This window comes from Scomber scombrus, chromosome 17, assembly GCF_963691925.1.
Source record: "Scomber scombrus chromosome 17, fScoSco1.1, whole genome shotgun sequence".
Lineage (NCBI taxonomy): Eukaryota > Metazoa > Chordata > Actinopteri > Scombriformes > Scombridae > Scomber > Scomber scombrus.
Window position 1 is genome coordinate 25,741,048 of NC_084986.1, and position 14,593 is coordinate 25,755,640.

General features: G+C 41.5%; 1 protein-coding gene across 9 annotated transcripts in view; it reads right to left on the reverse strand.

Annotated features, from left to right (window-relative positions):
- Positions 1-13,239, reverse strand: part of epha7 (eph receptor A7) — a 90,191-nt gene extending 76,952 nt beyond the window's left edge. For all 9 annotated transcript variants that reach the window (XM_062437623.1, XM_062437619.1, XM_062437621.1 and 6 more), the window contains exon 1: positions 12,621-13,239. In XM_062437623.1, coding sequence (XP_062293607.1) covers positions 12,621-13,224 — 604 coding nt within the window. In that variant the 5' untranslated portion in view covers positions 13,225-13,239. The remainder of the gene's footprint in view (positions 1-12,620) is intronic.
- Positions 13,240-14,593: the final 1,354 nt, after the last annotated feature.

Below are 14,593 nucleotides of genomic sequence, written 5' to 3' on the forward strand. Positions count from 1 at the left end.
TATACATTGCCCTGACCACACTTAGTTGTATAATAACAAGCAGCTGTAGAAGACCATTGCCTAAATATGATGAAAAATACTCGTCAGTGGTCACATTTTAGTTAGAAACAAAGCATCTTCTCCCTCAAACCTGACTGATCACTTCTATTACACCGCAATCCAGTGTTCAAACTGCCATAAACATTCTCTGTCGGCTATTTCAAAACACCCTGTGTTTAGCTGGATGTTCAGACAACCATGAAATGCTATTTAAAAACCCAACTCCAGCGTTATGTTTTTCGGTTTTACTTTTCAGGGCATACGATTAGGACCATGACCATGCGTTACGGCTATGGAGAAGGATGTCAATAGCTCACACAGAGCTTATTTCTTATGCATTAATGTAGCCTGAGGCCTATGTGTGTAGCTCTGATTAGATGTGACTTATGTTGTATGCCTCAATAAATAGTAGGCCTCAGCGTGGACATTTATCAGGCTCTGTTTACTACATTTTATGCATGCTGAACTATGGCTGCATCTCTTTTATGGACTGAAGCCTGTGGTGTTTTCGCCTGCAATGTAAGAGGCAGTACATCTTGTGAGTAATTTCAGAGCAACGCAGGCAAGCAGACCCCGAGAAAAAAAAAAAAAAAAAAGAAATCCTCGCTGAGTGCATTTCTTCTACTTGAAAAGCCAAGAGACAGCTCAATTGATCTCATCTTGTGGGTGATGTGAGGATTTTTTGTAGCTGCAAAGGTTTTGGAGAAATCAAGTGCACCTTGAAGGGAGACATGAGTTATTTATTAAGCTTACTGCAGTGCAGGCTAACATTTTGTTTATACCCCTGCATCATCGAAACCACATTTAGAGCATTCGCTGCCAGAATTCATTTCATGCTAAAGAATTGTTGTGGTTTACACTCTAATTTTGTCATATTCAGACATGTTTTTCAGTCTGATCAGAGGAGCAACAAAGGAAGCAGCAGGTGTTTGTCGATTTTTTCCTTTTTTCCCTCTGGGTCCGCTGCACTGCTCTAAAGCTCCTTTTTTTTTAACTTTCAATAAAGAAGGAGATGCTCGGCAGCTGGGTTTTTGCCCGCAGACATGTTAATCTCCCACCTATGAGAGGCGAGGCGCCTACCCAGCTCCTGGAAACAGTGGCAGAACGCACAAAGAAAGAGGAAAAGAACTGAGGCCGTGCTGAAAATCTCTTCACGGGACGGAGATAGAGTTTCAATGTCAAACCCCTTCCAAATAACACCGACACCTCCCGTGGGTTTCGGCGGGGAAGCGGGGAAAGCTAGGGCATAGCTACAATACAGTTTAAAAAAAAAAGAAGAAGTCAGAGCTGCTGATTTTTTTTAACCTTTAAACGGTTAAATGAATGTGATGTCATATTGTGCTGGATCCTCCCTCCACCCCACACATACTTGGAATGGCTCTGTCTGGCTGCTGCTGCACTCCACACATACAGACAACCGGCCCATTCATCCGAGGTACCTGTGCTTAGCGGGAGATAAGTAGCTTTCCATGAGAAACAAAGAGAAGATTAGCATTCCCTTACACTGTGTTGGAGGGCACGCAGCTTTGCCCTCTAAAGCAGAGGAAAACCCAAAGGAAGTGCCTGATTGGTTGTACACAGCAAAGATCAAAGTCAGAAACTGATTAAGTTATACGAAAATTTAAACCAATGCTCTCGCTACAGCCGCTTCACCGAATTTAGCCGAAAAGTGGGACGATTTTGAATTAAACAGCAAACTAATAATGCTAATGCTAACACTAATAACATCAAAGACATGTATGTTAAGTTTAATCCTCCTGTCGGTGCCCTTGAGCAAGTTACCGGCAAGAACTGGAGTTGGTCCCTGAACGCTGTGCTGCTAGTGGGTGTATAGTGGTCAAATACAGAGGATCAATAAAGTATCTATTCTTCTTTTAATGCACAAGTCAAGATTATTAATTTTTTTTTACTATTTTAGTGTAATGTGTAGAGTTCGACCAATACTGGACTTTTGAGGCCGATATTAGGGAGTAAAAAAATCCCGATATTGATATATTGGCCGATAATATTATATGTACAGAATATATAGACAAACACACATTTTATTGTTATGATCCCTCCAATGTAATGAAGGTATGATATTTTACATTTTAACATCAGTGCACTGAAACAGTAAACTTCTCTGAGAATTTAATAATTAGAATTTGCAACAAATAAAAAAACAACACATGCATATATTAAACTTGAATTAAGAAAAAGAGTAACATTTACATAAAATGCTGCCTATATAACCTAAAAAAATTAAAAGAATATATTGGCACTTATCGGACAACATATTCACTGCTACTGATACATCTGTGATAGGTCAATATTGGCCAATAATGTCGGCTGACGGATATATCAGTCGGGCTCTAGTAATATGTTACTGTATCATTATTATATATTATTATATATTATGTACCACTGAGAAGTAATGGTAAAGTGTAATCGGGTGGGTGGGGGGTAGATGATCTATGCTTACATGCAGTTTCGGATGACGTCAGACATAGCTATGAAAAAAAGACCTTTTTTAAAGTGGTTTTTCAAATTCTTGCGAGTCCCACATCAGGAATTCCATTTATCTCCATTGTATCTGCAAGGCTAGATACTACATGAGGTAAGTGATAATTTGTTTTAACATTTTTATGTATCTACCCCTTTGAGGCTGTCTCTTTTAATTTAAACTAATGTTCAAATGTGGGAAAAAAAGATTGAACATTTAATCTGAATTAATAGTAGCAAGTTCAAAATTCAGTATAATTCAACAGGCTGTTCCCTGTCTCTCAGTGGGGGGTTGATCCTGATATGCACTATAACTCCGACTGTCTCTTTCGTTCATCTGTACATTACACTGTCGTGGAGAAAACGGGGGAAACTTTCGGGCCATGCGTCTGAAACGGAGACCATAGAATCAATGCGTCTGCAAAGCTTATGAGTGAAATCGCAGGAGGAAGTAATACGATCTCACAAGAAGACAAGTGCTTCAACCGCATTAGAGTCGCTGCCGACATCAATACAAATTACAAACAACAAACTTGAACACCTGTTTTTCTCTTTCGGCTCTCCTGCTGATTTACTGCATGGATTGGGATGTGGAAAAAATGAAAGGGCAATTTGAAATTAAAGCCATTACATCACAGAGTTTACAGCCTCTCACTCCATCAGAGCAGGAGCTGTATCATGAGTCTGCGCAAAGTCCTCCTAAGAGGTCTCTGCTTCTTTAAGTTATCATGCGGAGTGAGCTTTTTGAAATGGATTCTCAGTGACATGGAAAATGTCCCTGCCTAATCGTCTTTTGTTTAGTTCATTTAACTCACATGGAAACATGAGAGAGGGCCCTTAAGGCCAGCCAGGCGGCTACCTTTAATGGATGAGGTGGCCGGCTCTAAAAAAGGATCTGTGCTAAAAGACACGGCAGATGAGGCGAGGACTCTGCATTCTGGGGATGAAAGCACAGGGTCCAAAGGTCTGACTGATCCAAAGCCCCCTGCAGCCCAAGCGAAATCGGCAGTGAAAATGTCCCCAGTCAGCAACTGAGCATTATCTCTGAATTGTGCCAATGCCTACCAACCCTCCTGACCCAGCCCCCGCCCATCCTGATCCACCACCACCACCCCCGCTCTGGTCCCAGAGCTGTGACAGAAAGGAATGAAACAATGTCAAACCAGCCACTCATCACTGCTGTGGCCAGGCCCCCCCCCCCCACTGGTTTGGCCTCAGATGCCCACGAGTGGTTGTGCAAATCTGGGGCTGCTCTTAAAGGGTCAGTTCACCCAAATGATAACATTTTATTACAATATTACAACACCTAGTGATGTAGATGTGTGGATTAGATTAGATAGCTGCTTGAAAATCACTACCAAGCATTTTTCATTACGTGCTGACATTTTATAAACCATCCTATAAATCCTGTAGAATTAATAATAGAAATAAGCATCAGTTGCAGCCCCTAAACGTATTTATTGTCAAACACTTATGTAAAAATTCAATTTTTTCCCCTGAAAAAAGTGATTTAAAGCACTCTCTGAAAGCACCAGCAGAATTTCCTGCACATTTTAACTCCTGCTTCCTCCTTCTCTGGATGGAAGTGAAAAAAAAGTTATGTAATAAGTTATTGATTTCCCTCTTTAAAAGGAAGATTGAAGTACAGAGTCAGTGGGTCTGAAGCTTCCCAGAGGAGCAGCCCCAACTGACAACAGGACCCCTTCCCCGCTGCCTCTTAAAGGTGTCGAGACCCCGGGCCCAGTCACATATCACTTTCACCCTCATGCCACGGGGGTACAACACAGAACACCAAAGGTATTGTCTTTTGACACGGAGTCCGCCTGTCTGATCACATCCCTCTAAAAAACAGTCAGCGGTTGAGCAGTTCCAGAAAAGAAAAAGAAGAAAAAACCATCTGCACCACAGTTTGGATAACTAAAAAGGGCAAAAGCTTAGACTAGTGAGAGGTATGGAAAGCGGGGATCGATGAAGATGTCTGAACCTGTTAGTGCAAGTGGAGATGAGGGCTGGCGCAGGGGAGGAGGGCTCTTTTGTCATGCAGGGAGAGGAGGAGGAGGAGGTGGAGGAGGAGGAGGAGGGGGGGCCGGAGAGGTGACTCTTCTGGCGATCAGGGGTCAACTGCTGCGATCATCCATCTTCCGTCTTGACAGTGTCCTGTCAGCCGGTGCGCTCACGTTACTAAACACGACAGGCAGGCCTCCATTGTGGCTCTGCGCTGGTCTGCAGCCATGTGTAAATGAAGTTAATATTCACTGACCTTATGCATGGACAAACCTGGACCCTGGCGTCACCTTGGAAATAATGCTATCTGACATGGGAGTCGCAGAGGTCTCCCTTTTAGGGGGTTAACAAAGTCTCTTACCAGTAAGGCTGACCATATGCCTTTGTTTGCGTGAGAATGAGGAATGTTTGCTTTGATTCTGTCTATTCATGTGACGCAACAGAAGGGCTCACATTTGGGCTGGCAGGTCAGATTCCAAGACCTGGATACTGATAAAGCATCACTCTCCCGCTTTTTCTTGGCTACTTGAAATAGAATAAAAGAGCCGATCGGTGCAATTTGCGTCAGAAATCCCACCCCATCACTCTTATTTGAATCAAGTCTGAACATTGATCCAGTTGATCATTGTTTGTACATCCATTTTTTTTTTTTTTACTTTTTAAGACTTATGGGGTACATCTCCTAAGTCTATTGTTTGATATTTTCTCGATCTTCGCTAGATGCAGAAGTTGTTCTGGTTAGAGTCTGACCAATATATTTATCGGCCGATGTTGGCCCATCACAGATATATCAGTATCAGTCTTTATGCTGTCCAATATGTGCTGATATTTTTTTTTAAATATATATAGGCAGCATTTTATGGATATTTAATCTTTTTTTTCTTAATTCAAGTTTAGCATACATATTAAAATCTGTTTACAGTTTCAGTGAGCTGATTTCATTTTATAAAAATTGAGTTTATACATAAACTGTAAATATCTCACCTTCATTCAACTGTGTCACACTTGTGTTTATGGAAATATTCTGTATATAAAAGATTATCAGCTAATATATCAATATCAGAATCTTTTCACTCCCTAATATCAGTATTGGCCCCAAAATTCCAGTATCGGTCAGGTCCTACTACTGGTCCAACATATTGAAAGCCTCTCAAGTCTCTTAATCCTGCTCTGGGGAGCAAGGAGAAAAGAAGTCTTTCGCCAGCCAATACGTCCTCTTAATGGATATCAGTTATTGATTAAATGCTTCAGCTGATCGGACTAATCCGATACGTCATAACATCACTACAGTTTCATATCAGAGGGAAGACGGATGACAGAGTCAACTCCCTTTCCTTTTTCTCTTCGTGATCTCTTATTTCCCCTCATTAACTTTTATTATGGAAAAAAATGAAAGTAAGGTCGAGTCCGTCTGTCAGCAAGAAACACTTTTTAAGCACTTCTATATTTTACATCATTTGTCATCGTTTCCATTCAGTCACATGCTAGGATGTAAACCGATACGAGTTACATCATTTCTTTTTTTTCCCCCTGAGACATTTAGCCTAATAAATCATTTCCAGTGTTCAAAAGACGCACTAATTATATTACTACTTATAATACTAAATAATGAATTCTCAATCAGAATATCAATAAATACAGATGCTAATAATGAATAAATAATATGAATGCTTCATGTGCCTCTGAGCAGGACACAGTACAAATACAGAATGTAGCTTTTTATTCATGTGCAGGTGTTTGTTAAACAAGTAACAGGCTGCAGAGAGAAAACAGCTGCTGGCAATGATAACTGTACACCTTTATTTGTATTAACTAGAGCCTGACTGATACTGGATTTTTGGGGCCAAATGCCGATAGAAAAATATCTGATATCGATATATTGGCTGATAATCTTATATGTACAGAATATTTACATAAACACACATTTTTTTTATAATGATCCTTCGTATGTATTGTAATGAAGGCAGGATATTTTACAGTATAACAGTAAACTTTATTATATAAAATGACATGAGTGCACTAAAACAGTAAACTTCTCTGGGAATTTCATAATTCGAATTAGCTACGCATTAAAAAAAAAAAAAAAAAACACCAACATGTGCATATTTTTAACTTGAATTTAAAAAAAGGGTCAGATATACATAAAATACTGCCTATATAACTCAATATCGGCTGACAGATATATCAGTCGGGCTCTAGTATTAACACAAACTACATTAAAAGACTGTACAGCGGTTAATGTCATCATCATAAACTGACATCATGTCATGTCACACTTCACAGGAAAGGATGTGTCACATTTCTCCAAAACCATGTTTCATCCTTTCCTGTCTCCTCACATGGTTTCCTTTGCTTATCTCCATGCATCCTCAGTAGGATGGACTAAGACGCAAGTGATGAAACATGCAAGCAATTAAGAGTCCTGTCAACACGTACTCCTTTCCTTAAAACACGGACACTCTCCTCTCCGCTATTCATATTCAAATATTTGCCATGTGTTGAAAACCCTTATCAAACAGTCTCAAAATGGGTTCAACCATTTCCCACTTCTAGGGCATGTACAACACCACTGACATGGCAAATGAATTATATTTCTGAGTAGCTTACCATATTCTAAAAATATGATATGTGACTGTAATGATGTTTATGTAATAGGCCTCTAAATAAAAGGCAGTGAAAACATCATCTGGTTCAACGGGTTAAGCGTAAAGAACCTTGAGGTTGCTAATGTGTGGGAAAATAAATCTGAGATTGTATTTGATGCTTCTAAAAGTGTTTTCTTAACAAGGTTTGTGCACCCACAACAGCTGAGCGGAGGGAGCTTTTCCATCAGCTACTTGATATTCATATATGCAATCAGTTGCTGTAGCTTATCAGCAGAGGTGAGAGACAAACCTATTACCAGTGACCAGACGCTGGCAGCCTCTTGTCCTTCTTAAAGCGTGGTTCTCTCTCTGCTTAGATAGTGTGTTTTTAAATCCTAGCCTTAATGTGATATCAATAAACGTTAAAAAAAAAACCAAAATACAGTTGGAGCAAATAATTAGTCATGACAAGGCTTTTTTTTTTGTGTTTCTATGCCTCTTTGCCTTGGCGTATGAATCAAAGCACTTCATAAGAATATAACTTTGAGAGAAATATTTACCGAGCCAAACAACTTTGTGAATGATCCTCCCAGTATGTACGTAAAACGAGGCATTTGTATTTAATGTGACGTGTTGACAGGGCAGCCGGATCCCACATAAAGCACTGCTGGCATCGGCTCAGCCAAGAACGTCCTTGTATCCCGGGTAACGACTTGTTCTTGCTTTTACTTCTCGTTTGGAAGTGTGTATTTAAAAAGGAGAAGGAGGGAGGGGTTGTCGCTGGATGTGGAGAATAAATACTCTTCGTTACAGCTTGCCAAATCGCAATTTCAAACATTCTGCCTTCTCTTCATCATCTGAAGAAGTAGCTGTGTCTTAGTCTCTACTAATGAGAAGGAATTAGATATAAAAATAACGTCTGGTCACAAAGATAAGTCGACATGAGCAGAATCTGTTCTTGGTAGCATATTGTCAACCGAAACGTAACACTCCCTTTCACTGGCCTTTGTTCCCTTTCCTGCAGAAACGTACTATGTAATCACTATTTCCATTGTTTTGTCCACCTTCACACAGCATACAGAGCACAGAGAAACTTTTTTTTTTGTCTGAGGCGACATTGAAAGTCCTCCAGTAACTGAAGTAGAGACAATGCAGGCAACAGTGGGTGCAGAAAGAAAGTGAATGACAATGGTTGATCATAGAATTGGAGTACACTGAACATAACATAAGAAAATATATAATCCAATGATCTGAAATCTGATTATTCAATTAAACAGTTTACAGAAAAGTAAATCTTGGTAATTCTTTCATTATTTTAGTATCTTTTTAGGCACAAATGGAGAAGAATCAGTGGTTTAAACTGTACTCTTTGGTGCTAAAATGAACATCCTTGAAGCTGGGACCGAAGAAGACATTTTAAAACGTCACCTTGAGTTCACTCTAAATACTTGGAAAAATAACATGCCAATTACAAGCTTCCCACAACTCAAGAGGATGCCTTTGAATTGCCGGTTTGGTCTGATTTATCGTCCAAACCCACATTCCATTCACTGTGGTACAAAACAAGAGAAAGGAAGCAAACTGTCATATTGGAGATGCTGTAAACAACACATGTTTAGCATTTTACTTGATAAATGACTTCGATGATTACTCAATTAATTGGTTCACCGCTAGTCATTTTAGCTTTTTCGGTGTCTCATTTCTCAAAGTCCTCCCCCTAAGTGATCAATGTTAGGAAACTGCCAACGGTATTGGTAGAACCATCCTGAGTGAGAGAATACAAACATCTGTGAGCCTGACTGCTACCTGCCAGGCCAGGACAACAAGCAGGAAAAGCCCTGGGCTGTGGAAGAATGATGCTATTCACAGGAAGCAGATACTGGCAGTGACGGGACTAGCGCTCATCCATCACCAATTTATTTCAATCTTGAGTGATTTAGGTCCATTTGGATCTCCTGTGGATTCCAAGCACACCTGTCATTTGCATAATTAAGCTCTGGAGCAGTTGTAAAAGACAGCCATTTGGTGTATTAAATTGACACCTTATCAATCAGAGGGAGCGTCAAGATGTATGAGGACCTCCTGACTCTTGGCTTCCTGGCTTCATTTGAAATGCTAAGTGTAGCTTTTTCTCCAGGCCTGGAGCTGGGCCTGGACTACCCAGGCCTCCTGGTGGCTTCCATACACACTAGCTGTCGTGGTCAGACCCCGACAGCTCAGTCCCTTCCCTCAGGGGTTCGGTCATCAATCAGTCTCCAACTAACTTCTGTCCAACTCTCTGACAGTCAAGATGGATGGTGCCAGCGTCTACAGGATGCTGTATCCTCTCATTAATTCTCTTGTTAGCATGCACCGATAGCAGCAAGATACAGCCTGTTTTATCTGTTTTTCACCAGATAGAGGCATCTCCCTTTTTTTGGGTGAGGATCAACAGTTAATCATTTTTTCAGACACTGGTTACTTAGTACCACAATGGTGTGATGTGTCAAAATCAGACAACATACATTCCCGGGATTGAGCGAAACAAAGGCGCCAATGTCCTCCCACAAGGGCCCTCTCTCTGTCCAAATGACTCTGTGGCTCCATTGCAACCAGAAGCCAGTGCTAAACAGGACCAGCGAATGAATGGGCGCTATTTTCACAACACGCACTTCGCAAAATGAACCCCGGGCAGGCTGCGGGGACACTTCAACTGGCCTTTTTCAACGCCCATTACACTGAGACCACTGAACGCAGCGGGCGGAGAAGAAGAGTGACATTTACTGCCACAGATTGCCACACAAAGAGTTAAAGAGAGACAGGGGAGGGAAGGAGGTGGGAAGTGGAAGGGGGGGTGGGGTTGAAAAGACAAGGGGTCCCTCTTCGTTGACGGTGATGAATGAGTGGATCACAACACGTTTCGGAGGAAGCCTTTCGCATCCACACAGGGGGCTCCTCAAATGACATGACTGACAGCTCAACTCACTTACTCCACCTGCACCCACCCTGTGGCTGAATATTTTACTCAGCAGCCATGTCATAATCATAGCACACTGCATATACTAAAATAGGCCAGCTGAAGTCTTAAAGAGGCAGATTGCTTAAAAAAGAGGCGACTGTCAGAACATTCAACAGAGTCTCAAATGTCTTCCCATGACACCTTTCGGATGATCGAATTCGGAAGGGTACATCCAACCATTTTAATGTTTTTCTGTTAGATGATCTAAAAAAACATGTTTGAACGGTTAAATGAATATGAACCCTTTTGGTGGCTATACAAAAATGTCAAATTCCTGGCTGAAGAACCTCGGTATAATTAAATCATGTGCTTGTCAGATTGTCTAAACCCTTTTTTCTTTTGTCGGAATCAGAGAGATTCGCAACAATTTTTTGGTACATTCTAAAAAACAAGCGCCCCTACTTTACACAGTTATTTGCTTCTCTTTCAATCCGTCTTTTTTCATTCCTCACACTTTTTACTTTTCGTATGTACAACCCAACACAACACCAAGACCAAGTTTTTAAAAGCGTACACTGTTATCTCCCTTTTGGGCGATTATTTGCCGAGTCTCGCCCTTCTCGATGACAGCGTTCTTTCCACCTTGTCTTCAAGTGAATCCATTTGGAACATATATAAACAGTATCCTTTAGACACGTTCAGCCCCAACAACATATGAAAGAGTTCATTTGAAGCACAGCGAATCCTTTACAGTTAAGGCACAGAATCACCATGAGGCACCATTAGAGAAAAGTACCCTCAGTTGAAAGACTTCTACAGACAAGTCCCTCATCCAAGAGCCAGGATCTCACATTTTTAACGGTCACAGCCACTTGGACTTATTGCTCTTGCTGTTCAGCTGATAGAAATACTTTGAATAGCTTTTAGATTGTTCTTAGGGGGAGGGAGGGGGGAGACGACTACTGAATGGACAATTTAATGTCAGCCGAGCCGCTGGAGAAGAAGTGCTGATGGTGCACCGTGATTCTCATTTTATTTAGATTAACTACCCCTTAATACAAAGGCTTCTCATGCCTCAGTGGAGATAAAGCTCATAAAGGTGCAGTGTCAAGACTGGAATTTGATCCACATACACATTAATGAGCATTCTTCTTGAAGCTTTAAACAGCCTAAGGGCTAGAATAGTGATTGTGCCGCTGCTTATATCTACAGGTATTTGTTTAAGCGACACCTGAACAAATTAATTAGTAGAGGGATGCAACAGTCTTCTGTTCTGAGAGCTGTGCACCAAGACATAATAAGAAAAAGTAGCTTAAAATTACTTGAAGCTTTTGGCTGTTATGCTGCATCGCTCTCCCTGTGGAAATAAATCATAGGCTTTCTTTTCTACCTAAGGGCACAACTGGATCTTCCATCTATGCATATTAAAATAACAAGAACAATAAAAAAGGAACTCCACGGGGTTGAATCAGCGATAGCCTAGCAACATTAGAGACATAGCACAACTTGAGGTGGGCTGCATTGCTCTAAATTACACGGCCTAATATATTTCATTAACACACCTCCCTCATTGGGGTCCCTAATGGATGACAGCGTGGCATAAAAGCTTGTCTGCCAGGGACACTAATTTGTTCTTAGATGCATTCCTTCAATTATTACTGGCTGCTGCTCCCCGTAAGCTGCTTAGATTTAGGTTGCCCACTTTGCAAAAAAAAAAAAGGCTTGGCTGACGAGGAGGCAGGCCACTTAAGTTCTGTGACCTAAGTCACCCCCTTTAATCCATAGTGATTTTTATCTTTCAAGTCAGGTGGCCACTGAAAATAATCCTCTGAGCGTTCAGAGTGACAAAAAGCATGTTATTGTTAATTGTAGTTGCACAATCCTGCACCACAACAAAAAAAAGGAGCCCTGCCGAGGCTGTATTTACCCTTCCTGTTAGGCTCCTTCATAAATATCCCCAGGCCTAAATGCCACAGTTCGGCAGCTATTTGTTTGCCTTCTCTGTCAGGGTCATTCGGTCGGGGCAGAGAGATACAGAAAGACTGGCTGGACTTCCTCTAGACCTGTGTATTCTGCTCTGATTGTCTTGGACCCCTGCCAGTAGAGAAGAGAGCAGCGTTTGAGCCGAGGAGCTAAACTCGAGTTATTATTTAATCCCAGTGTCAACAGAATTGTGGCTATAAATTAAAAGCCTTGTAATCAATTAACGCGGATTCCGGTTATTACACTGCAGATGCCTGGCCTCAATATTTTCTCCATCTTTACTGCTGTCAAATCAGCTGCTTTAATCCCATTTGCCAACACAACTATTCAGCCAACGATGCCTAAATTGTCATTTACCTGCTTTGCATAATCAAATCACAAATAGTCCCCAGTTTATTGCCTGTGTTTTTCTTTTTTGTCTTGGCACACCTTTCGTGGTGTGACATCCAGGACGCTCCTGACTCATTTATAAAAGTTAGTGGAACAACAAAACTCCTACTCTAGGAATCCTAATAAGTTAATTAAATTACTACTAAAAAATATATGTTTCACTGTGATCATGACTTTAAAAAAGAAGTACAAGCACTCACGTTCACATGCGTCTCCTTTCTGGTGAAATCCTGCTTTGCATATACATTTCCCAATGGGCACCAGCCATTCCCCTTCGGCGCTGCAGTGCATCTTGGGAGAGTTGTCGGTCTCCACCTCGGCGTCGTTCACGCACATGCCCTCGACCTCCACCAGGGAGGAGAACTCCGATCCCGTCACCGTGTCTGGGAAGGTGGCCAGGTTCTCGATGATAGACCAGCACTTCTTATAATAAACTTTGACAGAGACCAGGGCGATACATGCCCCTACATCCTGGAAGGCCAGGTAAAAGCCCCGCCTGGACAACGGGCCAATTATACGCACTTCGGTATTCAGCTTCATCTTCCTCTCGCCCAGGTCGCCCTGGGTGAAGCTTTCATCCGCTGCGATCGTGTCGATTTTAACGTACTGGTTCTCTCGCAAGCTCCTTCCCATCTCTGAATCAGTTTCCTGGTAATACAAGTTGAACGTCTCCTTGCAAGTGCCCACCACACCTGGTAGACTGTTACAATCCCTCAAGGTGAACTTCAGTTCTACAAAAATTCTCTGGGCATCACCTTTCTCTATCCAGTTAGTCCGAAGCCAGTTATTCTGGTTGGGCTCCATGACTTGGCAAACCTGGTATGTGCGTATGGGTGTATAGTTCTCATCCAAGCCGCTGATCTCTTCCCACTGAAAGAAAAAAAAGAGGAAAAAAGAAGCATTTCTAAGTGAATACAGTCCACCATGTTAAATTTTAAATGTGAAAACCATCAGACTGATTTCCACATAAAGACATCTAATGACTGCCAATCACAGCTAGACTGGAAGTGATTACAATGCAATGAATATGACTAAGGTATATGAAATATAGCCATTTTGAACAGTTCTGTGTTTAATAATTTTTAAAAAAAAGCAGTGGAATGAATGAAAGGAGATCGGCGGTTGCAGTTTTATCGCACACAAACATCTTTAGAGAATGATTGCGCTCAGTTTATCTGCTTCAACTCGCATTATTTATTTAAAAAGTTTCACAGCCTGCATGCTTTTAATCAGACTAGCGAGTTGGAAGTGCTTTGCTAAAGGCCTTTGTGCTCTGAATGTCAAAAGCCGGGGAGAGTTTAACCAGCAGAAACAACCTCTTGCATTCTTTAACCGCTATTATGAAAAGACTTGTGTTTTGTGTGTGTGAGCAGAGAAATATAGGCTGCTGATGTATATTTTAGCATCATCTTTTGAATATTAGTATTCCTGTCACACACATGTGGGACATCACAGAAAGCTTGAAACGTATATTTAGAGATATGGAATCAGATCCTGTGCTAGTGATGCAGAGATTTCTGCAGACTTACCCCATTGGGAGGATAGGAGATCCACTCCAGTTCTGTCTGCTGTGCCTTGGAGTCCAGCAGAATCACTAGTGACAGGAAACCGAGAGGCAGGTGGTTAAATCTCACCGGGGCACCGGGGCTGGGTATTACTGATAGGCCACACATCTACATCTAAAGCATATAGCCGTGACCTAATTTCTAGCAGCGGCAGCTACAGCAAAGACATGCAATAAGAACATATATATATATGGAAGTATGCTGCAGCAGACAAGTGCTCATATCTGCAGGGGGAACTTTTTTTACGGCGCAAATGAAAACGCTCTGTATAAAGAGGAAATAAGGAGTCTGGAAATAGAGACGGATCACAATGAGATGGGAATGATTACGCGTCACTTTTACGCGCATTTAATCTATTTATTGATGCTTTATTTGACGCACCAGGTGATTAAGACTCGTTTTTTTGGAGTTGCGTTAAGGTCAAACGAGCTGCGTCTGCCTCCATCCCGACGCACACACATACACACACTACATGTGTTGAAACTGACGAATATTCGCATCTCCAAGCGGACAGAAAACTACAGTGAAACCTTCTGAACCGGGCAGCTTGTTTTCAGTTTTAACCAGCGAAGGAGATCTGTCAGTGCAGCCTGGTTTTTTAACGTTGT